This window comes from Narcine bancroftii, chromosome 3, assembly GCF_036971445.1.
Source record: "Narcine bancroftii isolate sNarBan1 chromosome 3, sNarBan1.hap1, whole genome shotgun sequence".
NCBI lineage: Eukaryota > Metazoa > Chordata > Chondrichthyes > Torpediniformes > Narcinidae > Narcine > Narcine bancroftii.
Window position 1 is genome coordinate 326,973,884 of NC_091471.1, and position 26,705 is coordinate 327,000,588.

At 47.3% G+C, this 26,705-nt stretch overlaps 1 protein-coding gene across 2 annotated transcripts in view; it reads left to right on the forward strand.

Annotated features, from left to right (window-relative positions):
* Window positions 1–7,871, forward strand: part of gripap1 (GRIP1 associated protein 1) — an 88,307-nt gene extending 80,436 nt beyond the window's left edge. For both annotated transcript variants that reach the window (XM_069929109.1, XM_069929110.1), the window contains 4 exons: window positions 895–1,011; window positions 1,403–1,496; window positions 5,717–5,871; window positions 7,673–7,871. In XM_069929109.1, the coding sequence (XP_069785210.1) occupies window positions 895–1,011; window positions 1,403–1,496; window positions 5,717–5,871; window positions 7,673–7,765 (459 nt within the window). In that variant the 3' untranslated portion in view covers window positions 7,766–7,871. The remainder of the gene's footprint in view (window positions 1–894; window positions 1,012–1,402; window positions 1,497–5,716; window positions 5,872–7,672) is intronic.
* The last annotated feature ends 18,834 nt before the right edge of the window (window positions 7,872–26,705 follow it).

Here is a 26,705-nt window from a genome sequence, read left to right on the forward strand (position 1 = left end):
TTTTCTTGCAAAACTCACCCCTTCTCCAGCAAACAAAAGGAGTGAGTCTTCTGTTTTAGGTAAATAATAACCTCTCAATGATCTTTCTGTGAAGAGGTATGAGGAGTCAACCTGTCTCTTGCTATGGCTTTTAAAAACAATACTTGATTCATTCATGACGTCATTTCATTTAGCACCTACTTGTGAAATATGCATAGCATTCTCCATAGTTTCTGTAAAGTGACTGAATATGAATTCTTCAGTATTTCAACTAAGATCTGTTTTAAAGTGTGTGTATGTAACCTACTCCAATTACCAATTTATCTCTCAAAAACATCCCAAATATTCCATCACAATGGGAATGAGGAGAAGATAGGAGAGTTGGGATCGAGGGAGAGATGGGAACGAGGAAAAAATGGAGAAGTGAGATCAAGGAGGAGATGGGATCGAGGGGAAGATGGGGAAGTTGAATCAAGGGGGAGTGGGATAGAGGAGGAGATGGGAATGAGGAAAAGATGGTGGAGTGAGATCAAGGGGGAGATGGGATCAAGGGGAAGAGGGAGTTGGATTGAGGGGGTGGGGAATGAGGAGAAGATTGGGGAGTGGGATCGAGGGGAAGATGGGAGAGTGGGATCGAGGGGAAGATGGGGAGGGATCAAGGGGGAGATGAGGGAGTGGGATCAGGGGAGATGGGATCGAGGGGAAGATGGGGGAGTGGGATCGAGGGGAGATGAGGGAATGGGATCAAGGGAGAGATGGGGGAGTGGGATAGAGGGGGAGATGGGATCGATGGGGGAGATGTGATCAAGGGGGAGGTGGGGGAGTGGGATCGAGGGGGATATGGGCTAATTGGGGTGTGTGAATGAGGGACTGAATGACAGACTCTTTCCCCTTCCCCCCCCCCCCTCCCCCCAGTCCAACACAGGCAGCCCACAGTCACAGCGGCCAGCTGAGCTCTCCGATGACGAAATCTCTGACCTGTTCCAGAGGTTGGCAGAGGTCCAGCAGGAGAAGTGGATGCTGGAGGAGAAGGTGTGTGTGCGGGGTTGGGGGGGATATCCCAGTGGGGGGAGGGAGCCTGTATGTGAGAGTGGTCCAGAGTTGGGGCGGGGAGAGAGAGACTGAAAGGGGAGGATGGGTGAGAACTTGGAAATGAGGTTGGAGGGAAGGGGATGCTGGGAGGGGAAGCCAGGGTGTGGGGTCAGGAGGAGGGGGAGCTTGGGTGTGAGGTTGGGGGAAGGAGGAGCTTGGGAGTGAAGTTGGGGGGAGGGCTCAAGGAAACACAGCCAGAGTTCACCAGGAACCCCCTGGTCCCTTTCCTCTCCCCTCCACCTTCCCCTGTCCCCTATCCCCCATTCACCTTCCCCTATCTCCATCCCCCTCCCCAGTGGACCACCCCCACCTGACTGACACTGCCCAACAGGTGAAGCACCTGGAAGTGAGCTGCTCCTCCATGGCCGACGACCTATGTAAGAAGAGCTCCATCATTGAGACCTACGTCATGGACAGCAGGATCGGTGAGTTGGAGGGCGAGAGGGGTGGCGGGGTGGGGAGAGCGAAGGGGTTGAGCCAGGGTGCAGCCCCTGCTCCATTAACCCAGCCTGGGGCTCTGCAGGCATTGCTGCAGGTGATCGGAAGTGTCACAGCTGATCTTTCATGGAGCTCTGCACGGTGTAGAGAGGGAACTGGGACCAGCATTTCCTTCCCTCTCCTCCCCCTCCCTCCCTCTCCCCACCCCTGTGACTCATGGTGCAGGTCTTATGGCCCCTAGACCTCTTTCCTGATGGCAGCAGCGAGAACAGAGCGTGTGCTGGGTGGTGTGGGTCCTTGATCATTGCTGCTGCTCTCTGACAGCAACGTTCCCTGCAGATGGTCTGGAAAAACCCTTCCCACCACCGAGAACATGAAGCAGCCGGTCAGCCCACTTTCTACCTCACCTCTGTAGAAATTTCCCAGGGTTTCCGGTGTCGAACTGAAGCTCCACAAACTCCTGAGGATGTTGAGGTTTTGACAGGCTTTCTTCATGATGCTATCGGTGTGTTGGGTCCAGGAAAGGTCCTCCGAGATAGTGACTCCCAGGAATTTAAAGTTGCTCCCCCTCCCCACCATCGAGGACATCTACAGGGAACATTGCCATTGGAGAGCAGCAGCGATCATCAAGGACTCATAGCACCCACCCTCCCCATCTCCGTTTTAAGGTCATAAGACATAGCAGCAGAAATAGGCCATTCAGCCCATCAAGTCTCCCACTCAGCCTCACTGCCTCACCTTCTCCCCATAACCCTTGATGCCCTGGCTAATCAAGAACCTCTCCCTTAAACATGCCCAATGACCCGGCCTCCACGACTGCCCGTGGCCACACAGTCACTGCATCTCTATTCCAAGTCCTTCAATCTTGATGTTGTGCCCTCTTTGTCCTGGACTTTCCCACCATGGGGAAACAGCCTTTCCACATTGACTCTGTCCACGTCTTTCACCATTCAAAATGTTTCAATGAGATCTCTCCCCCCCCCACAATGCTCCTAAATTCCAATGAGTTCAGGCCAAGAGCTGTCAAACGTTCCTCTTATGGTGACTTCATACCACTGGAGGAAACAGGATTCTTCAGTTATCGATGTAAAAGCATGCAAACACACAGGTAGAGAGAGATAGTGCACATAACAAGCAATTTAAATGGAGAACTTTTATAACAAATGTTGTTTTAAAAAATTGATTAGTCTCAGAGGCTCAGTGTGAGCCGTTCCTTTGGTCGTTCAGCGTTCTTGCTGCTTCGTGTTCCTCAGCCTGGTGGTGCCGGCTCTGATACTCCTGTATCTTTTCCCCGACGGGAGCAGCTGAACGATGCCACATGCCTGGTGGTTGGGGAGGGGGGGGGTGGTGGGCGGGAGAAGGGGTCCTCGACAATTTTTCACTTTGGAGCGGAGAAGGACGAGAGGAGACTTGATCAAGGTCTGCAAGATTCTTAGAGGCATCAATAGGGTGGACAGCCAGCGCCTGTTTCCCAGGGCGGGATCAGCAAACACCAGAAGACGTTTGGACAAAGTGAAGGGAGGGAAGTTTAGGGGTATGTTTTTTTAAAACACAGAGTTGTGGGGGCCTGGAATGCCTTACCGGGGGTGGTGGTGGTACATTGGGTGTATTTTCTTAAAATACACATGGATGGAAGAAAAATAGACAGTTAAGGAAGGAATATATGGGTCAGCACAAGATCGAGGGCCAAAAGGCCTGTACTGTAGTGTACTATGATCCAGGTAGATCACATTGATGGTGGGGTGGGGGGAGGGAGACCCTAGTGACCCTCTCTGCCTGTGGATTGACCTTCGATCCACTTCTCTGCAGCAACCGTCCTGCACGGTGATGCAGCTGGCCAGGGCGCTCTCAACCTCCAGGAGGTTGACGTGATGGTAGCCTTGCCCACCTCAGTCTTCTCAGGCAACGCAGTTTATGACTTCCTGACAAATTGAGAATTTTTTCTGTCCAAGATAGGTCTCCTGAAGTGAACTCGGAGGAATTTGGTTCTCTCCACTACCAAGCTATTAATGTGTAGCAGAGAGTAGTTATCCCTGGTCCTGCTGAAGGATGGAAAAGGAGAAAGAGACACAGTAAGAGGAAAGGAGATATAGGGAGAGAGTTGGGGGTGAGGGTGCTAACGGAAACCGGAGGTCAAGATTGATGCCTTCTGGTTGGAGGGGGCCCAGGAGAAGATGAGGAGATGTTCCTCCAATTTGCAGGCGGCCTCCGTCTGGCCGTTCATGAGTCCACGGACAGACATGCCGGCAAGGGGAACGGGGCCACCGGGAGAGAACAACTTATTTTACCAGTGAGACCACAAAGAGAACTGAGGCTGGTGTGTAAAACATTTACTGTATATGTCATTGTATTTGACAATCCTGAACCTTACAAATCTCAACTTAAAATCGAGTTGTTCTGCAAACTCTTCACTGACCATTGTTAATGGTTCAGCATGTGGTTTCACAGAGAAGCGAGTCCAGGCACAGACTAACAAAGGATGATCATTATTGCACACATGGAGAAGACTCAAAACAACACTTGATACTGAAACAATACAAAGATGGTCACTTAATGTCCATGATACATTCTGTGAAATTGGGCGTTATGTGATGTGGACATTGTGCGATTATCACAGTACATACTTAGCAAGGCTATGTGAGATACTGCACTGTAGCAGTGGGATCAGTGTGGGGACTGACACAGGGCTGAGGGGAGAGAGCAGGGCAGTGGGATCACTGTGGGGACTGACATGGGGCTGTGGGGAGAGAGCAGGGCAGTGGGATCAGTGTGGGGACTGACACGGGGCAGTAGGGAGAGAGCGGGGCAGTGGGATCAGTGTGGGGACTGACACGGGGCTGTGGGGAGAGAGTGGGGCAGTGGGATCAATGTGGAGACTGACACGGGGCTGTGGGGAGAGAGTGGGGCAGTGGGATCAATGTGGAGACTGACACGGGGCTGTGGGGAGAGAGTGGGGCAGTGGGATCAATGTGGAGACTGACACGGGGCTGTGGGGAGAGAGTGGGGCAGTGGGATCAGTGTGGGGAGAGCAGGGTAGTCTGATCAGTGTGGGTGAACAGTATACAATTTCCTCAAGCTTGCAATCAGTTTTTCTAAATTTCTGCAATAATAATTATGGGGCCGTGGACATACATGGGTTCGGAGGTTGACCAAACGGATGTTAAGCAGCACATACCTGTATCAGCATTCACGTCAGATACATTGATGGCCAATACTGCCTATTCTCCCTATATTACAGGCATGCAATATCGTTCAGTAACTAGCACAATCTTACTGTACCGGGCCTTCAACGCACACTCCTGGTTCCCTGTTCGATGGGGTATGACCCAAAGCTCACTATTCCCACACTATACCACGGTCCCGCTCAAAGTGTAGTGCACACCTTACCAACGATTCCTACAGCAATGTCCACAGTTTGCGACCTGGCGTAGAGCAGCGTTCAAGTCAGGACCAAGGAGCAGAGAGACCTGTCGACCATATCTGGTAGGCTTCTATAGTGGTGGTCTGGATCCCTCTGCAAGCTTTGAAAACCTTCCTCGCTGTCCACAACGCCTTCAATCTTTGTATCTTCTGAAACCAAATTCTTTCATGTAAATCAGAATTTATTGTCATGAACAAGTCATGAAATTCGTTGTTTTGCTGCAGCGTCATAGTGCAAACATCCATATTATAACCATCTTACAAGATGGTTAATGTGAAAAGAACAGGGCACAGAAAGTCAGACCTTGTCTGGTGTTCATGGATCTTTCAGGAATCTGATGGCGGAGGGGAAGAAGCCATTCTTGTGCTCGTATTCAGGCTCCTGGACCTTTTCTCTGATGGGAGCAGAGTGAAGAGATGGATGGGGGGGGGTCTTTGAGGAGAGAGGCTGTTTTTTTTAAGACACCACCTTATGTTGACATCCTCGATGGAGTGAAGTCTGGGGCCTGTGATGTCACAGGCCAAGTGAACCCTCTGGAGTTTATTCTTGACCTGAGAGTTGGTGCATCTGTACCAGACAGTGATTCAACCGGCTAGGAATATAGTTTTCATACCCAGAAACCTCCTGGTGAACCTCTAACTTGAGAAGGATAATTCCAGGAATGAAAGCGATGTCCACCGTTGGGACATCTGTAAATGAGGAGCCCAAAACGGCTCACAATGCTCCAGGTCAATTGCTGCATCCATCCTCTCGACAGTTTCCCTCTCCTTTCTCCCCTCCCCACAGACGTTTCGATGGCCCACGGATCGTCTGAGCGCAGCGGTCTGGGCAGCGTGCTGCGTGACCTGGTGAAACCAGGCGATGAGAACGTGCGGGAAATGAACAGGAAGCTGCGCAACATGCTAGAGGAGCAGCTAACCAAGAATATGCACCTGCAGAAGGTGGGCAGACTGTGTCAAAGGCTGCGGCCGGGCCCAAAGAGGGTCCCCGACCCTGCACTCACCACATCTCACTCTTCCACCCCCTCACTCTTCCACCCCCTCACTCTCCCATCCCCTCATTCTCCCACCCCCTCACTCTCCCACCCCCTCACTCTCCCACCCCCCTTCACTCTCCCACCCCCTCACTCTCCCACCCCCTCACTCTCCCACCCCCTCACTCTTCCAACCCCCACTCTCTCCCCCCTCACTCTACCACCCCCTCTCCCCACCTCACTCTCCAACCCCCTCTCTCTCCCCCTCACTCTCCCACCCCCTGTCTCCACCTCAGCCCACCCCCTCCTCACTCTCCTACCCCATCACTATCCCAACCCCTTACCCACCCCCTCACTCTCCCCCTCTCCCACCCCCTTCACTCACCCCACCCCCTCACTCCCCTACCCCCTCACTCTCCCACCCCCTCACTCTCCCACCCCCTCACTCTCCCACCCCCTCACTCTCCCACCCTTCACTCTCCCACCCCCTCACTCTCCCACCCCCCTCACTCTCCCAACCCCCTCACTCTTCCAACCCCCACTCTCTCTCCCCTCACTCTACCACCCCCTCTCCCCACCTCACTCTCCAACCCCCTCTCTCTCCCCCTCACTCTCCCACCCCCCTGTCTCCACTTCAGCCCACCCCCTCACTCTCCTACCCCATCACTATCCCAACCCCTTACCCACCCCCTCACTCTCCCCCTCTCTCCCACCCCCCTCACTCACCCCACCCCCTCACTCCCCTACCCCCTCACTCTCCCACCCCCTTCACTCTCCCACTACCCCACCCCCCTCGCTCTCCCCCCCTTTCTTTCTCCTCCCCCTCTCTCCCACCCCCTCAGCCCTGCACTCCTAACAATAGGAGAAGAGGAATCACTTCAGCGACATACCGAGTGTCCGTATATTCGCCACCGCCGTTCCCGCAACCTTTGCAGCTGCATGAACTCCCACCCAATCCTTCGGCCACCCGAGCTCCAGATCCGAAACTCTAATACAATCAGGAAGCCTTCTCCCTCCATGATCCCCTTCTCGCCCTCTCCAATCCCGGTTCCCATGAGCTGGTCTTCGACAGGCTGTGCGGGTCCCCCACCTGCATTGCACACTCAGCTGCTGAACCCCTCGCTGGTCCACCACGTGGTGGGGGGGTTAGTGTTCTCCCCGTTTTCTGCTTCCCATCGCAGTCCACTGCCATCTCTGCTGCAGGCACCCCCCGCCCACCACCACGATTACTCCTGTCCGAACCATCAGCAACCCGTTCTCCTCACCTCCGGTGTGATCAGATCACCTTGGCTGCCCTCGGGAGAGTAAGGGGGGTGGGAGAGTGAGGGGGTGGGAGAGTGAGGGGGTGGGAGAGTGAGGGGGTGGGAGAGTGAGGGAGGTGGGAGAGTGAGGGGGTGGGAGAGTGAGGGGGTGGGAGAGGGGGTGGGAGAGAGGGGGTGGGAGAGTGAGGGGGTGGGAGAGTGAGGGGGTGGGAGAGAGGGGGTGGGAGAGAGAGGGGGTGGGAGAGAGGGGGTGGAGAGAGGGGGTGGGAGAGTGAGGGGGTGGGAGAGAGGGGGTGGGAGAGAGGGGGTGGGAGAGTGAGGTGGTTGGGAGAGAGAGGGGGTGGGAGAGTGAGGGGGTGGGAGAGTGAGGGGGTGGGAGAGTGAGGGGGGTGAGAGAGAGGGAGGGTGGGAGTGAGAGGGGGGTGGGAGAGGGATGTGGGGTGGGGGGAATGCAGCTCTGAAGGGTCCATGTCAGCAATGCCAGAATATCTGATTCTCCACACCCAGGATCTGGAGGCCATGTCGCAGGAGATGGTGAAACTCAGCAAGGCTCAGGCAGCCCAAGACAACGAGATTGAGGAAGTCCCTGGCCGCAGCTGAAGAGGGACCGTGGCCTCCATCCGCACTGGGCACTTGTACATAATGTGTGTGTGTGTATATATACATAAAAAAGATCTCTATAAATATATATATATATATATATATATTATCGTGTGTGAATATTCAGCCGTCTACCATCTTTGTTCCAGTTTCTGAGCCCTGGCGCCTCTCGTGGGCAGTGATTCCTTGTGGACTGTCAGCTACCCCACTGTCAGTGCTCCATCTACCCTCCCCTCCCCCCATTTATCTCTGGGCACCATCTTCCCCCTCCCCCCACTTTCTCTGGGCATTGAGGGGTGAGGCAAAGGGTTTTAGCTGTTTGTAATATTACCATCTGCGACAACCCACGTCCCAGATTCTTTAGTACTGTCCCGTCACACACTCCTTGGGGACAGGCGGTGTCAGACACAGAGCGAAGCTCCCCCGGGGGTCTGACACAGAGCAAAGCTCCCTCCACACATTCCCATCACACACTCCCCGGGGTTCAGAGACAGAGCAAAGCTCCCTCCACATCACACACTCCCCGGGGGTTGGACACAGTGAAGCTCCCCCAGGGGTCTGACACAGAGTGAAGATCCCTCCGCACATCCCATCACACATTCCACCAGGGATTGGACAGAGTGTAGCTCCCTCTGCTGTCACATACTCCCCCAGGGGTCGGACACAGAGTGAAGCTCCTTCTGCTGTCACACACTCCCTGGATGTGCACATGTGGGTGTGAATGTCTCTATATGTGTGTCTGTTTTTATTTTAGACAGACAACACAGTAACAGGCAATTACGGCCTACAAGACTCTATTAACCTACACCCCCCCTGCCCCCTGGTAGGTTTCGAACAGTGGCAGGAAACTGGAGCCCCCTGGGAAAATGCACGCAGACACGGGGAGAACATACAAGCTCCTTATACAAGATTCAAAGCCCGGTCCCGATTACCGGCACTGGAACAACATTGTGCTAACTGCTACACCAATCGTGCTGTGAGTGTGTGTGAGCAAGTTGTGTGTGTGTTTGCCTGTGGCGGGGGTGGCGGGGGGGGGGGGGTCAGTTGCTGCTATCCATAGCTCAGTACAACCAATAGCCCCTGGCCAGCTGACTCTGGGCAGTGCAGCTCCCTCTCCTGTTGTCACTGAACCACCTTGAACATGAATGCAGGAGTATTGAAGCTGAGTTTGTGAGGTGCTGCACTGACTGTGTCTCTCTTCAGCTCACTCTCTTTGTGTTGTAGCTGTGTTTCCATGAGCTCTGCAATCTCTCACTAACTCTCCCCCACCCCCCGCCTTTCTTTCTCCCCCTCTCTCTCTTCCTCTCTCCCTCTTTCCCTCCCCTCTCTCATTCTCTCTCCCTCTCTCGTTCTCTTTCCCTTTTCTCTCTCCCTTTCTCTCCCTTTCTCTTTCCCTCTCCCTCTTTCCCTCCCCTCTCTTGTTCTCTCTCCCTCTCCCATTCTCTCTCCCTCTCACTCCCCCTCTTTGTTCTTTCTCCCTCATTTTCCCTCTCCATTTCTTTCTCTCTCTCTCTCCCCCTCCCCTCTCTCGTTGTTAGGGAAAGCTGTGCAATGCTCCTGGCCCCTCTTTGTCGGCCCTACGGCAGACGCAAGTTGAGTTCTATCATTCATATTGCATTTTCCTGTGGGAACCCTACCTCTTTGGTAAGGTAGAGGGGAACCAGTCAATGCAGTGCATGTGGATTTCCAGAAAACATTTGGTAAGGTGTCACACAAGAGCTGGCTGTACAAGACCCCACAGGGTTGGCCCAGAAAATTGCTGCCACTGGTATGGACCTGGGGAAGCAAGGGGCAGAGACAGACCGCTGCTCCACTGGGTCCTACTGCCTGGTACTGACACTGATGGCTCTGTACAAGCTTTAACTGGCCTGTTAAAGAAGGCAACAGTGTTTATATCCAAGACCCTGCCACCGCGGGTCACTGCAGGGCACAGAAAATGGGGTGAACACCCCCAGTGGAGAAGGAGAAGCAGACGAGATGACCCTACAGGGATGGTGACTGTGGCAGCGGACCAACGAAGGTCTCAGCGGCTGAGGAATTTACGGAGGGCTATGGGTGAAAGGGACCTGCATGGGGTGCATGAGACCAGCTTGGAGAACCAGGTATCATAGACAGGATTTGAGAGGGTGCTGAGGGCAAGAAGGACCCCAGGCGCTGATTGGGAGGTTTGGATCTGGAGCTCGGGTAGCCGACGGATTGGATGGGCGTCCGTGCAGCTGCAGAGCTGAGGGAGTACTGGAGGCATATCCACGGGCACTTGGCAACCGAGGGGACTCTCATTCTCTCGTACTGTAAGGGGCGACTTCCTTACACAGACAAACGGAGGCGAATCCACGGGCACTCAGCGACCGAGGGGACTCTCATTCTCTCATACTGTAAGGAGCGACTCTTCCTTACACAGGCAGACGGGGGGGGGGGGGGAAGTCACGTGATGGAGTAGTGGCCGGACGGTGAACTCCAGCCCTCTCCAGAAAAGTTGAAAAAAATAAAGGAAAGCACAAAGGCACAAAAATAAAAATTAAAGTGAATATAAAGGTGGAAAGAAGATGGCGACGAAAAAAGAAAAGTCGAAACCAACGGTAAGAAGGGAGGAAGAGAAGACAATGGAAGAAGAAGGAAAAGGCCTTACCTGTTCGAAGAGGCCCGCGGTGGAGAGAGAAGACCGCTCCCTCAGGTCGGTAGAAAGTGGACTACAAAAATGGCTCGCTGAGCCGAGTAAAAGTGCGCAACCGCGCATGCACGACTCCTCACGCATGCGCGATGCGCATGCAAAAAAAACACACCGACGGGAGGGGCGACCAGCTGGGGAGTCGATCTCCACAGCCAGCAATGAGAGCTACAGAACAGCAGCAGCAAGATGAGAACATAGAAGACAATGAAGAGAAGAAAAAGAAAACAAAGAAACAACAGATGGCCAACCAAGAGGAAGAGGAAGAGTACAGTGAAATGGAAGAAGAAGCGAAAGGCAAGACAATGGATATATTTTCTCTTATTAAAGAATACATGGATTCTTAAAGAATGGCAAGCACAAGAATTTAGTGATTTAAGAAGAAGAATAAACAGTACAAAAGAGAAAGTGAATAAAATAGATATGACCATATCAGAAATAGGAAAAAGAATGGATAAGGTGGAAGAACGAGAAGCAGCAGTAGAAATGGAGGTAGAGGACTTAAAAAAGGAATTAGAAGAATCTAATAAAAAAGTTAAAGAGACACAAGAGCTGTTAGCTCAGAAAATAGATATAATGGAAAATTATAACAGAAGAAATAATATAAAGATAGTGGGCCTTAAGGAAGATGAAGAAGGCAAGAATATGAGAGAGTTTATAAAAGATTGGATCCCCAGGATCTTAGGATGTCCAGAACTACAGCAAGAAATGGAAATAGAAAGGGCACATAGAACATTAGCCTCTAAACCACAACCACAACAAAAGCCAAGATCCATTTTAGTAAAATTCCTAAGATATACTACAAGAGAAAAGGTACTGGAGAAAACAATGGAGAAAGTAAGAGAGGACAACAAGCCACTGGAATACAAGGGTCAAAAAAATTTAATTTATCCAGATATAAGTTTTGAACTCCTGAAGAAGAGAAAGGAGTTCAATACAGCAAAGGCGATTTTATGGAAGAAATGGTATAAATTTGTACTAAAGCATCCAGCGGTATTGGAAATATTTATTCCAGGACAGCAAAACAGACTATTCTCGGATCCAGAGGAAGCACGAAAATCTGCAGAACAATTACAAAATAGACTGAGAGATGAAGATGTGTAACGAGAATACAAAAGACTGCGAACTAAAAAGACGTGTGTATAGGACTATATACATATATAATACATATATTACATAAGTGTATGTGCATTTAAAAGAAAATATACATCACCTTTGTTGACCTCACCAAAGCCTTCGACACCGTGAGCAGGAAAGGACTTTGGCAAATACTAGAGCGCATCGGATGTCCCCCAAAGTTCCTCAACATGATTATCCAACTGCACGAAAACCAACAAGGTCGGGTCAGATACAGCAATGAGCTCTCTGAACCCTTCTCCATTAACAATGGCGTGAAGCAAGGCTGTGTTCTCGCACCAAACCTCTTTTCAATCTTCTTCAGCATGATGCTGAACCAAGCCATGAAAGACCTCAACAATGAAGACGCTGTTTACATCCGGTACCGCACGGATGGCAGTCTCTTCAATCTGAGGTGCCTGCAAGCTCACACCAAGACACAAGAGAAACTTGTCCGTGAACTACTCTTTGCAGACGATGCCGCTTTAGTTGCCCATTCAGAGCCAGCTCTTCAGCGCTTGACATCCTGCTTTGCGGAAACTGCCAAAATGTTTGGCCTGGAAGTCAGCCTGAAGAAAACTGAGGTCCTCCATCAGCCAGCTCCCCACCATGACTACCAGCCCCCCCCACATCTCCATTGGGCACACAAAACTCAAAACAGTCAACCAGTTTACCTATCTCCACTGCAACATTTCATCAGATGCAAGGATCGACAGTGAGATAGACAACAGACTCGCCAAGGCAAATAGCGCCTTTGGAAGACTACACAAAAGAGTCTGGAAAAACAACCAACTGAAAAACCTCACAAAGATAAGCGTATACAGAGCCGTTGTCATACCCACACTCCTGTTCGGCTCCGAATCATGGGTCCTCTACCGGCATCACCTACGGCTCCTAGAACACTTCCACCAGCGTTGTCTCCGCTCCATCCTCAACATCCATTGGAGCGCTTTCATCCCTAACGTCGAAGTACTTGAGATGGCAGAGGTCGACAGCATCAAGTCCACGCTGCTGAAGATCCAGTTGCGCTGGGTGGGTCACATCTCCAGAATGGAGGACCATCGCCTTCCCAAGATCGTGTTATATGGCGAGCTCTCCACTGGCCACTGTGACAGAGGTGCACCAAAGAAAAGGTACAAGGACTGCCTAAAGAAATCTCTTGGTGCCTGCCACATTGACCACCACCAGTGGGCTGATATCGCCTCAAACCGTGCATCTTGGCGCCTCACAGTTTGGCGGGCAGCAACCTCCTTTGAAGAAGACCGCAGAGCCCACCTCACTGACAAAAGGCAAAGGAGGAAAAACCCAACACCCAACCCCAACCAACCAATTTTCCCCTGCAGCCGCTGCAACCGTGTCTGCCTGTCCTGCATCGGACTTGTCAGCCACAAACGAGCCTGCAGCTGACGTGGACTTTTTACCCTCCCATAAATCTTCGTCCGCGAAGCCAAGCCAAAGGAAATATAGTGTATAGAGAAGAATTAATGAGGGAAAAAAAGGGGAAGAGAGGAGTAAAGAGGGAATTTAGAGAGTGACCTTTGTTGTATATAAAAATTGAAATCTTTTCTGGGGGGGGCTGGGTAGGGAGAAATTACGGTCACTGCAAAATCAGTTGACGCTTGCGAGTGAATTCGCAAATCCAAATGGAGAGGGGAGATGTGGTTGCCCGACAAGGGATAATGGGCAACTCAGGAAGGGGAAGGGACAATGGGGTTAAAGAAATATTAGGTAGGAGAATAAGGGGAATGTTTGATGTGTTAAAAATGTTGTCTTATCAACTGTTCAAAGAAAGAAAGCAGAAATGGATGAGAAGGAAAGGTGATGATGAGGAAACGGAAGGGAAAGATAAACAAAGTATAAAATGGCTACATTAAACTATATGACTTTAAATATTAATGGAATACATAACCAAATCAAAAGGAAGAAACTGCTAAATTTACTGAAAAAAGAAAAAATTGATATTGCATTTGTGCAAGAAACACACTTAACTGAAGTGGAGCACAAGAAATTAAAGAGAGATTGGATAGGACATGTAACGGCAGCGTCATATAACTCAAAAGCTAGAGGAGTGGCTATATTAATCAGTAAAAATGTACCAATTAAAATAGAAGAGGAAATAATAGATCCAGCAGGAAGATATGTAATGATAAAATGTCAGATATATTCGGAGTTTTGGAATTTACTTAATATATATTCGCCTAATGGAGAAGATCAAAAATTTATGCAGTATATTTTTCTGAAGATAGCAGATACGCAAGGGAATATATTAATAGGAGGGGATTTCAATCTCAATTTGGATTCAAACATAGATAAAACTGGGAAAAAAATTAACAGAAAGAATAAAGTAACCAAATTTATAATTAAATCGATGCAAGAAATGCAACTTTTGGATATATGGAGGAAACAACACCCAAATGAAAAGGAATATTCATATTATTCGGATAGACATAAAACATATTCAAGAATAGATTTATTCCTGTTATCAGCTTGTATACAAGATAGAGTTAGGAAAACAGAATATAAAGCTAGAATATTATCGGACCATTCACCCTTGATATTGACAATCTTTTCTTTGGCTTGGCTTCGCGGATGAAGATTTATGGAGGGGGTAAAAGTCCACGTCAGCTGCAGGCTCGTTTGTGGCTGACCAGTCCGATGCGGGACAGGCAGACACGGTTGCAGCGGCTGCAGGGGAAAATTGGTTGGTTGGGGTTGGGTGTTGGGTTTTTCCTCCTTTGCCTTTTGTCAGTGAGGTGGGCTCTGCGGTCTTCTTCAAAGGAGGTTGCTGCCCACCAAATTGTGAGGCGCCAAGATGCACGGTTTGAGGCGATATCAGCTCACTGGCGGTGGTCAATGTGGCAGGCACCAAGAGATTTCTTTAGGCAGTCCTTGTACCTTTTGTACCAAAATATTTTGTACCAAAATATTGACAATAGAGTTAGAGGATATCCCTCCAAAAATGTATAGATGGAGATTAAACCCCATGCTACTTAAAAGACAGGATTTTAGAGAATTCATAGAAAGACAAATTAAAATGTATTTTGAAATAAATACGGAATCAGTGAAGGATAAGTTTATATTATGGGACGCAATGAAAGCGTTCATCAGAGGGCAAATAATAAGTTACATAACTAAGATGAAGAAGGATTACAATCAGGAAACAGAACAGTTGGAAAAGGAAATAGCAGATATAGAGAAAGAATTAGCAAGGAAGGAAGACACTACTAAAAGAAGGGAATTGGTAGATAAAAAAATAAAATATGAAACATTTCAAACATATAAGGTGGAAAAAAATATAATGAAGACAAAGCAGAAATATTACGAACTAGGAGAAAAAACGCACAAAATTCTAGCGTGGCAGCTTAAGACAGAACAAACTAAAAGAATGGTATTGGCATCAAGGAAAAAAGACAAACAGATCACATATAATCCAACGGAAATTAATGAAAATTTCAGAGAATTCTACGAACAATTATACCAAACTGAAAACGAAGGGAAAGAAGGCAAAATAGATGAATTCTTAACTAAAATTGAACTACCGAAATTACAAACAGAGGAACAAAATAAATTAATAGAACCATTTGAAATGGTAGAAATACAAGAGACAATAAAAAATCTGCCGAATAATAAAACACCAGGAGAGGATGGTCTCCCAATAGAATTCTATAAAACATTTTTTTTATTTTTTTTTATTTTTTATTTTTGAATTCTATAAAACATTTAAAGATTTATTAATTCCTCCCCTCCTGGAAGTAATCAACCAGATTGATAAAACACAAAGCTTACCAGATTCGTGCAAAACAGCAATAATTACAATAATACCAAAGGCAGGGAAAGATCCACTTGCACCAGCATCATATCGACCAATATCTCTACTTAACACAGATTACAAGATAATAGCTAAATTATTAGCAAACAGATTAGCTGATTATGTACCAAAAATAGTAAGTCTAGACCAAACTGGATTCATAAAAAAAAGATGAACAACAGATAATATTTGTAAGTTTATTAACTTAATTCATGCAGTAGAAGGAAATAAAACTCCAACAGTAGCGGTTGCTTTAGACGCAGAGAAGGCTTCGACAGAGTAGAATGGAATTATTTATTCAAGGTACTACAAAAATTTAGTTTACCAGAGAAATATATTAATTGGATTAAAGCATTATATAAGGGGCCATTGGCAAGAGTGACAGTAAATGGATATGTATCAAAACATTTTAACTTAAGCAGATCAACAAGACAGGGATGCCCACTATCACCCTTATTGTTCGCGTTAGCCATAGAACCACTTGCAGAACTGATAAGAACAGAAAATAAAATAAAAGGGATAAAAATAAAAGGCAAGGAATACAAAATCAGTTTATTTGCAGATGATGTTATAGTATACCTAACGGAACCAGAAACATCAATAAAAGAATTACATAAGAAATTGAAGGAGTATGGAGAAGTGTCGGGATACAAGATTAATGTAAATAAAAGTGAAGCAATGCCAATGAATAATGCGGATTTCTCAAAATTCAAGAAAGAATCACCGTTTAGATGGCAAATGCAAACAATACGATACCTAGGTATACAAATAAATAAAAACCTCAGCCATCTATATAAACTTAATTATTATCCACTAATGAAAAAAATACAGGAAGATTTAGAGCATTGGAAAGACTTACCATTAACACTAATAGGAAGGATAAACTGTATTAAAATGAACATTTTTCCAAGGATATTATACCTATTTCAGGCACTGCCAATACACTTGACAGAAAAATTCTTTAAGGAGTTAAGGAAAATAATAAGGAAATTTTTATGGAAAGGGGGGAAACCGAGGATAGCACTAGATAAATTAACAGAATGGTATAGACAAGGAGGCTTACAACTGCCAAATTTTAAAAATTATTATAGAGCCGCACAATTAAGATATCTATCAGATTTTTACCAAACAAAAGAAAAGCCAGATTGGACTAAATTAGAGCTAGACAAAATAGGGGAGAAGATACCTGAACATATTTTATATAAATGGGATGAAAAATTGGTAAAACATAGGAATTCTCCAGTATTGCACCATTTGCTTAATATTTGGAAGAAGATTCATGTAGAAAGAAATAAAACAAACTACCAATTATCAAAACTAATACTGACGCAAAATCAGCTAATCCCTTTTACGGTAGATAACCTGTCTTTTAGAGAATGGGAGAAAAAAGGGATTAAAAGAATAGAAAATTGTTTTTCGGGGAATAAATTATTATCCTTTGAACAAATGAAGGATAAATATAATATAACTCAAGATACAGTGCTGGCATATTACCAATTGAAATCCTATTTAAAGGATAAATTGGGAAGCAGTCTGAGGTTACCAGAAGGAAGCAATTTTAAATATCTGATTACAGACACAATGATAATTTAAAAATTTTTAACAAACATGTATATCAAATTACAAGAAAAGGAGAATGAGGAAATAAATGATAAAACTAAACAAAAGTGGGAACAAGATCTAAACATAAAGATAAAAAAGGAAACATGGGAGAGGTTATGTTTAGGAACTATGAGAAATACAATAAATACGAGATTATGTATGATACAATATAATTGGATACATAGGTTATATATCACTCCTCAAAAGTTAAATAAATGGGATCCAACAGTATCTGACAGATGTTTTCATTGTAAAAATGAAATAGGAACAACAATTCATGCAATCTGGACTTGTGAAAAGGTGAAAAAATTTTGGGAAGATCTAAACCAGATATTAAATAAAATTACAGAAAGCAATATACCAAAAAAACCCAGAGATTTTCCTCCTAAGTAACATAAAAAATAAAGAATTTGGACTTGATTTGGAGGGTGTACAAAAAAGATTTGTTAAGATAGCCCTAGCTGTAGCAAAAAAATGTATTATGTCAAACTGGAAATTAGAAGATAATTTGAAAATACAGCAATGGTATATAGAAATGAATAAATGTATTCCATTAGAAAAAATAACATATAGTTTAAGAAATAATATAACATTATTTGAACAAATATGGGAGCCGTACATGGAATATAATAGAGAAAACCTACCGGGACATCTATCACCTAAAATGACAAAAGGAAAAGAGAATGGAAAGAATTGACTCAGTGGAAGTGTTTGTTCGTTAATGTTGAGTGACAACATTGTTTGATGGGTTTGATGTATCTTGGACTCAGAGTTTTGAATGGATGGAGGGGGAGGTGGGGGGGAGGGGAGGAGGGAGGGGGGGAGAAAACGACATTGTATATATTTGAAAGGAGAAATGTGTATATCTTGAATAACGTGATCTATAGTGTGAAAAATAAAAAATTTTTAAAAAACACAGGCAGACGGAGGCAAATCCACAGGCACTCAGTGACCGAGGGGACTCTCATTTTCTCGTACTGTAAGGGGCGACTCTTCCTTATGCAGGCAGATGGAGACAAATCCACGGGCACTCGGCGACCGAGGAGACTCTCATTCTCTCGTACTGTAAGGGGACTCTTCCTTATGCAGGCAGACGGCAGGCTCGTAATATTACACATTCTGACTATTACATGGCAGGTAAGGGATCGGCTTGCTTAGGGGAGGCAGTTGGAATGCACCTGATTTTCAGGTTCACCATTGTAACCTGTGGACACCACAGGTCTGGAATGGAGTTGAGTGCACTGTAGCCAGACAAACTCGTGATCAGAGGTGGAGAGGGTGGGCAAATTTAAATTCCTGGTGGTCACTCTCTCGGAGGTCCTTTCTGGGACCCAACACACTAATGACCTGGTGAAGAATGCACGTCAGCACCTCCTCTTCCTCAGGAGGTTCGGTGTAACATCAGAAGCCCTAGCAAATTTCTACCGAGGTGCGGTGGACAGTGGACTGACTGGCTGCATCACGGTCTGGTACTGAGACTCCCCAATACCCCCGAGCATAAAGCCCTGCAAAAGGTAGTGGACACAGCCCAGGAACATCGCAGGCAAAACGCTCCTCACCGTTGAGAACATCTGCGGGGAACGCCGCTGTTGGAGAGCAGCAGCGATCATCAAGGACCCACACCACCCAGCACATGCTCTGTTCTCACTGCTGCCATCAGGAAAGAGGTATTGGTGCCTCGTACCCCCAGGTTCAGGCACAGCTGCTACCCCTCCACCATCAGACTCCTCAACGACAAACTCAAATCAGGGATTCATTTAAGTACGTGCACTTTATTGATTACTGAATATTTACATTTATTTCTTAGGCCATCAGACAGAGGAGTAGAAATAGGCTATTCAGCCCATCAAGTCTGTCCCACCATTCAATCGCAAGCTGATCCGTTCTCCTACTCAGCCCCATAGACAGAGTAGAAATAGGCCGTTCAGCCCATCAAGTCTGTCCTGCCATTCAATTGTGAGCTGATCCGTTCTCCTTCTCAGCCCCACTGCCTGGTCTCCTCGTGACTCCCTGGCTCATCAAGAACCTCTGTTGTAAACCCACCCAATGGCCCGGCCTCTACACCCCCCCCCCCCCCGTAGCAGCAAATTCCACAGATCCGCTGCCCTCTGGCTGACCCTCCGCGACTCCGTTCTAAGTGGACGCCCTTCAGTTCTGAAGTTGTGCCCTCTTGTCCAGGACTCCCCTCCAAGGAGCTGTCAAACATTCCTCGTAAGCTAATCCTTTCATTCCCGGAACCTCCTCTGAACCCTCTCCAACGTCCACATGTCCTTACTTCGAAGAGCCCAAAACTGCTCAAGATGCTCCACGTGAGGCCTCATAAACACTCAACGTCACATCCCTCTAGAAATGAATGCCCTCCTTCTTCACTACCGACTCAACCTTTTGGGTATGAAGTAAATCGCACGAGGCCGAAGTAAAAACATGGGGCTGGATAACCTCAGCAGGTCGAATTGTGTCCTTTATACAGCAGAGATAAAGATACAGAACCAACGTCTCAAGCTTGAGCCCCTCGTCAAGGTGTGAGCAAAAATTCAGCCAGAACCTGAACAAAATGCTGGGAGGGGTGGAAGTATGGTCCCGCAGGCAGGAGGTCACAGGTGGAGAAGGGAGGGCTCACCAGCAAACGGGAAGGGGAGGAGGGAACAGCTCTGTGGGTGGAGAGCGGGATGAAAGGGTGGGAGAGTGGGCCGGCAGAAACCCAGAGACGTCGATGCTGAAGCCATCCAGTCACAGAGCGCCCAGACAGAAGGTTCTCTGATTTACAGGGTGGCCTCGGTGGATGGTACACGAGGCTGTGGATGGACAGGTCAGCGCAGGATTGAAGTTGCCACTGATGCGGTGCGAAGCGAAGCGATCTTCCAGTCTCTTCATAAAGGGAGCCCAAGGAGTCACGTGATGGAGTAGTGGCTGGTCGGGGAACTCCAGCCCTCTCCGGAAAAGTTTAAAAAAAAACACAGAAAACACAAAGGCACAAACACAAAAATTAAAATAAAGTGAAAGTAAAGGTGGGAAGAAAATGGCAGCGAAGAAAGAAAAGTCGAAAGCAACGGAAAGAAGAGAAGAAGAAAAGACATCGGAAGAAGAAGGTGAAGGCCTTACCTGTCCGAAGAGGCACGCCGCGGAGAGAGAAGCCCGCTCCCTAAGGTCAGTCGAAGTCCCAACCTCGGGACTACAAAAATGGCTCGCGGAGCCAAGCAAAAGTGCGTAACCGCGCATGCGCGACGCCTCATGCATGCGCGATGCGCAAGACAAAAAAAACACTGACGGGAGGGGGGACCAGCTGAGGAGTCGATCTCCACAGCTGAGAATGACAGCTACAACACAGCAACAGGAAGAGAACATAGAAAACAACAAGAAAGAAGAGAGTAAAAAGAAATCAAGGAAACAACAGATGACCAACCCAGAGGAAGAAGAAGAAGAAGAAGAAGAACATAGAGAAATGGAAGAAGAAGGGAAGGGCAAGACAATGGATATATATATTTTTAAAAATATATGGAATCAGTAAAAGAATGGCAATTACAAGAATTTAGTGAAATAAAAAGAATTAAAAGTGCAGAAGAAAAAATGAATAGATTAGAGATGGTCATGTCAGATATAGGAAAAGAGTGGACAAGGTGGAAGAACGAGAAACAGCCATAGAAATGGAAGTAGAGGACTTAAAAGAGAAATTAGAAGAATCTAATAAAAAAGTTAAAGAGGCACATGAGCTGTTAGCTCAGAAGATAGATATAATGGAAAACTATAATAGAAGAAATAATATAAAGATAGTGGGCCTTAAGGAAGATGAAGAAGGCAAGAATATGAGAGAATTTATAAAAGATTGGATCCCCAGGGTCCTAGGAAGACCAGAATTACAGAAAGAAATGGAAATAGAAAGGGCACATAGAACATTAGCCCCGAAACCACAGCCACAACAAAAACCAAGATCCATTTTAGTAAAATTCTTAAGATATACAACAAGAGAAAATATATTGGAGAAAACAATGAAGAAAATAAGAGAAGACAAAAAGCCACTGGAATACAAAGGTCAAAAAAATTTTTTCTACCCGGACATAACTTTTGAACTCCTGAAGAAGAGAAAGGAGTTTAATACAGCAAAAGCGATCCTATGGAAAAAAGGATATAAATTTATGCTAAAGTACCCAGCGGTACTTAAAATAGTTATTCCAGGGCAGCAAAACAGACTATTCTCGGATCCAGAGGAAGCACGAAAATTTGCAGAACAACTACAAAACAGGCAGAGAGATGAAGACATGTAACAAGAGTAAAAATGACCATGAACTATATGTATGTGTGTATATGGGTATATATATATATATATATATATATATATATATTATATGTGTGTGTGTGTGTGTGTGTGTATGTATATATGTGTGTGCATGAGTGTATCCGTATTTAAAACAAAATATATATAGATAAGAATTAATAAGGGAAAGAGAGGAAGTAAGGAGGGAATAAAGAGAGTGACCTTTGTTAGATATGAAAATTGAAATCTTTTCTGGGGGGGCTGGGTGGGGAGGAGTTACGGTCACTGCGAAATCAATTGACGCTTGCGAGTGAATTCGCAAATCCAAATGGAGAGGGGAGATGTGGTTGCACGACAAGGGATAAAGGGCAACTCAGGAAGGGGAGGGGATAGTGGGGTTAAAGAAATTTTAGATAGGAGAATAAGGGAAACAGGGTCGTAAAGAAAGCTTTTGGTATCTTAGCCTTTATAAATCAAAGTATAGAGTTCTGGAGTTGGGATGTGATGATGAAGTTGTTTAAGACACAGGTGAGGCCAAATTTGGAGAATTGTGTTGTGACAGATTAATTTGTATTTTATATTGTATATAGATATGTTTTAAAGGAGATAGATTGTGGGTTTTTTTTTTAACAACCACAAACACTTCACAATACAGATCTCATTTAAAATTCCAGAGCTCTGATCAAGCCAGACTGTCCAGGCTCCCAGTGCCGTTGAAACGACAATGGAAACTGCTGAAGGACTTCACAAGTAGATGTTAATTGGACATGCTGTGGAGTCATGAATTATTGTTTTTGAAAGCAACAGATGAAGGGACTGAGAAGCCTGGGTCCGGTGCCACAGTCTGTCTGAGGGCATTTGGCTGTTGTAAGAGAGTCGTGTGTTTTTTTCGGAGAGAAGGAGAGAGAGAATTCAATTCTACCGTCAGCAGCAACAGCTGGGAAGTTTGTGGAAAAACCCCATTTTGAAGACAGGTTGTGAGTACTGAGTTCAGCCTGTTCAAAGCCCTTGTGGTCCATTCAAGATGAGATGACTGGCTATATAATGTTTTGCCTGACGTAAGGGAAACAGAAAAGGAACTCTGTGGTGACCTGAAAGAAAGAGGTTATCATCTGGAAAACCATGATGGGGCAAGTTTCTTCAGCAAGAAACTGAAGTGGCTAATCGGAAGGAATCAGTTTGTGTCCAACAAGCAACAAATCTCTCTCAGAAAACCAACAAGAACCTTCCTTTATGCTTAAACAAAAGTTACTTTTAATTTTCTTTAACCATTGCTGCTGGGTTTTGGGATCCTCTGGCCCCATAACAGTGTGCAGTTCTGGTCACCTAATGACAGGAAGGATATCAGTAAGATAGAAAGAGAGCAGAGAAGATTTACTCGGATGTTTCCGGGTCTTCGGGAATTGAGTTACAGGGAAAGGTTAAACAGGTGAGGACTTTATTCCCCTGGAGTGAAGAAGAATTAGGGGAGATTTAATCAAGGTTCACAAGATTATGAGAGGTGTAGACAGAGTGGATGCGAGGAGGCCTTTTCCACTTGGTCTTGGGGAGATCAATACGAGAGGACATGGCTTTAGGATGAAATGGGAAAGGTTTAGGGGTCGTTCTTCACTCAGAGAATGGTGGGAGTGTGGAACAAGCTGACGTGGTGAAAGCAGGCTTGATCGCGTGTTTTAAAAATAAATTGGACAGATGGGAGAGGCCTGGAGGGTTATGGAGTGGGAGCAGGTCAGTGGGACAAGAGGAATGATGTTTCAGCACAGACTAGAGGGGCCGAATGGTCTGTTTCCTAAGCTGCCATGTCCTATCTCAGACCCGAGCCCTTTGTCAAGGTAGGAGTAAAAGGATGGTGGTGGGGAGAAGGGGCAACAGGCAACAGGTAATCATCGGGCAGGCGAGAATTGATTAGAGGAGATGAGTTGCTCTGTGAATGCAGAGCTGAATGGCAGGAGACAGAGGGTGACAAGAGGATGGGAGGGAAGGAGACATATACAGCACGGTAACAGGCCATTTGGCCCATGAGCTCATGCTGCCCAATTTACACCCTATTAACCTACACTCCCTGGTACATTTCGAGCGGTGGAAGGAAACTGGAGCCCCCGGGGAAAACCCACGCAGTCATAAGGAGAACATGCAAACTCCTTACAGACAGTGTGGGGAATCGAGCCCCATTCCCGATCACTGGTGCCATAACAGTGTTGTCCCTGACCGCTACACCGACCGTGCCTGCCCCTGTTCCCGGAATAGGGAAAGAGAGAGACTCGGGGGAAGGGGTTTAATGGAAACCAAAGAAGTCAACATTAATGCTGTCTGGCTGAAAGGGGCCCAATCAGAAGGTGAGGTGTTGTTTATTCAATTTGCGGGCGGTCTCAGTCCAGCCGTGTGGGAAACAACGTCTCTTCCTCACTGACAATCAACACAGGCGTGCCCCGAGGATGCGGGCTTAGCCCACTGCTCGACCCATTCTACACCCATGGCTGTGTGGCCAGGCACAATTCCAATGGTGTCTACCAATTTGCCAATAACACCGCAGTATTCAGCAGAATCCCAGAAGGCAATGAGGAGGCGTACAGGAGGGACATCGATCGGCTCATTGAACAACAACAACCTTGGACTCAGCGTCAGCAAAACCAAGGAGATGATGGTGGACTTCAGGAGGGGGTCAGGGGAACACAAGGGCTCAGTTGTGGAGAGGGTCAAGAACTTCCCAAATTCCTGGGGATTGACATCTCCAACGATCTGTCCTGGAGCCTCCACGTTGATGCCATCACGAAGAAAGCTCTCCAGTGGGTAGACTTTGTTTGAGAAGATTCAGTACGTCACTGAAGACTCTCGTAAACTTCTACAAGTAGAGAGCATTCTGGCTGGTTGGAACGGAGGCGCCTTCTCTCAGGACAAGAATAAACTCCAGGGGATTGTTCACTCGTCTTGCAACATCACGGATCCCAGATTTCACTCCATTGAGGAGATCAACGTGAGGCGGTGTCTTAAAAAAAAGCAGCCTCTATCCTCAAGGATCACTCTGATCCCATCAGGGAAAAATTCCAGGAGCCTGAAGACAAGCACAAGGACAGCTTCTTCCCCTCCGCTGTCAGATTCCAGAACGATCCATGAACCCCAGACATGACCTGACTTTCCAAGCCCTGTTATTTTTACAGTAATGTTGTAAGATGGTTGTAATATGAACATTTGCATTTGCACTGTGAGGCTGCCGTAAAAAATACTGAATTTCATGACTTGTTCATGACAATAAATCCTGTTTCTGAATCTGAAGAAGAAAGTGCCACCAAACTGACTGTGTATTACTGAAAATAAATATTCAATAATCAATAAAGTCCCCAAGTGCGAGTCCTTAAACGAGTCCCTGATTGAGTTTGTTGTTAAAGAGCAGCTGTTCCTGTACCGGAGTGCAAGTCCTCTTTCCTGACAGCAGCAGTGAGAACGCAACGTATGCTGGGTGGTGTTGGTCCTTGATGATCGCTGCTGCTCTCCGACGGCAGTATTCCCCATAGATGTCCTCGATGATTGGAGGAGGGTTTTGCCCGTGATATCCTGGCTGTGTCCACTACCTTTTGTAGGGCTTTACACTCGAGGGTATCAGTGATTCTCCCGTACCCGACCGTGATGCAGCCGGTCAGCGCACTTTCCTCTGTAGGAATGTGTCGGTGGTACCAAACCTCTGCAAACTTCTGAGGAAGAAGACGGGCTTTCTTCACGATGCTATGGTGTTTAAATGGCTGGAATCGGCCTCTACCACGCTGTACATAAAATTTTTAACAAAACTAAATTTAAAAGGAGTGGGGGGGGGTGTTGTTATTTGGTAATCAGGCCTTGAGGGTGGTGCAAAGGATAGACACTGTCCCACCTGTGACTGAGGAAGGCATCCACTAAGATTCATGCAACCACACAGACAGTGTTTGGACCAGAACCAACAGGATGGATTACAGGTCGATTCTGTAGAAGGTCACAGATGTTGGCTCAACAACAGCAAACTCTGGTGGAAAGTGCGCTGACCGGCTGCATCACGGTTGGGTACAGGGGCACCAGTAACCCCCAAGCGTAAAGCCCTGCAAAAAGTAATGGACACAGCCCAGGACATCACAGGCAAAACCCTCCTCACCATCTAATCTCTCCCTTTCCTCCAGGGTGAGACAGAGTGAAGCTCCCTCTGCACCATCCCTTCACACACTCCCCGGGTTGGGACACAGTGAAACTCCTTCCACACCGTCCCTTCACACACTCCCTGGGGATGGGTCACAGTGAAGCTCCCTCCACACCGTCCGTCACACACTCCCCGGGGTTGGGACACAGTGAAACTCCCTCTGCACTTTCCCATCACACACTCCCTGGGGATGGGTCACAGTGAAGCTCCCTCCACACCGTCCCGTCACACACTCCCCGGGGTTGGGACACAGTGAAACTCCCTCTGCACTTTCCCATCACACACTCCCTGGGGGTGGGACACAGTGAAGTTCCCTCCTCACCGTCCCGTCACACACTCCCCGGGGTTGGGACACAGTGAAACTCCCTCTGCACTGTCCCACCACACACTCCTCAGGGGTCGGACACAGAGCGAAGCTCCCCTGCACTTTCCCATCACACATTCCCCGGGGTTGGGACACAGTGAAACTCCCTCTGCACTTTCCCATCACACACTCCCTGGGGGTGGGACACAGTGAAACTCCCTTTGCACTTTCCCATCACACACTCCCCGGGGTTGGGTCACAGTGAAGTTCCCTCTGCACTTTCCCGTCACACATTCCTTGGGGGTGGGACACAGTGAAGCTCCCTCCACACCGTCCCGTCACACACTCCCTGGGGGTGGGACACAGTGAAGTTCCCTCTGCACTTTCCCGTCACACACTCCCTGGGGGTGGGACACAGTGAAGTTCCCTCTGCACTTTCCCATCACACACTCCCTGGGGGTGGGACACAGTGAAGTTCCTTCTGCACTTTCCCGTCACACATTCCCTGGGGGTGGGACACAGTGAAGTTCCCTCTGCACTATCCCGTCACACATTCCCCGGGGGTGGGTCACAGTGAAGCTCCCTCCGCACTGTCCCGTCACACACTCCTTGGGTTTGGGACACAGTGAAGCTCCCTCCGCACTGTCCCGTCACACACTCGCTGGGGTTGGGACACAGTGAAGCTCCCTCCTCCCTGTCCCATCACACACTCCTCAGGGGTCGGACACAGAGCGAAGCTCCCCTGCACTGTCCTGTCACATGGCTCTGAACACTGGAACAGGACTGGTGGTATATACTCTGAAAAACATCCCCCAACTCTCTCCCAGGAACATCTCAGTCCCCGATGGCTGATCAAGTTGCAGGAGGAGGAAGAGGCTGTTGTGTAACATCAGTGGCAGAGTCCTAATGCCTATTGATCTGTCTCCTGCAGTATTTTTGGATATTGCTTGTGAAGCTGATTGCAATTGCCAAGTGTAGAGAACGAATGGGAAAATGCTTTCTAATGTACATCTTTCATTATTGATGCC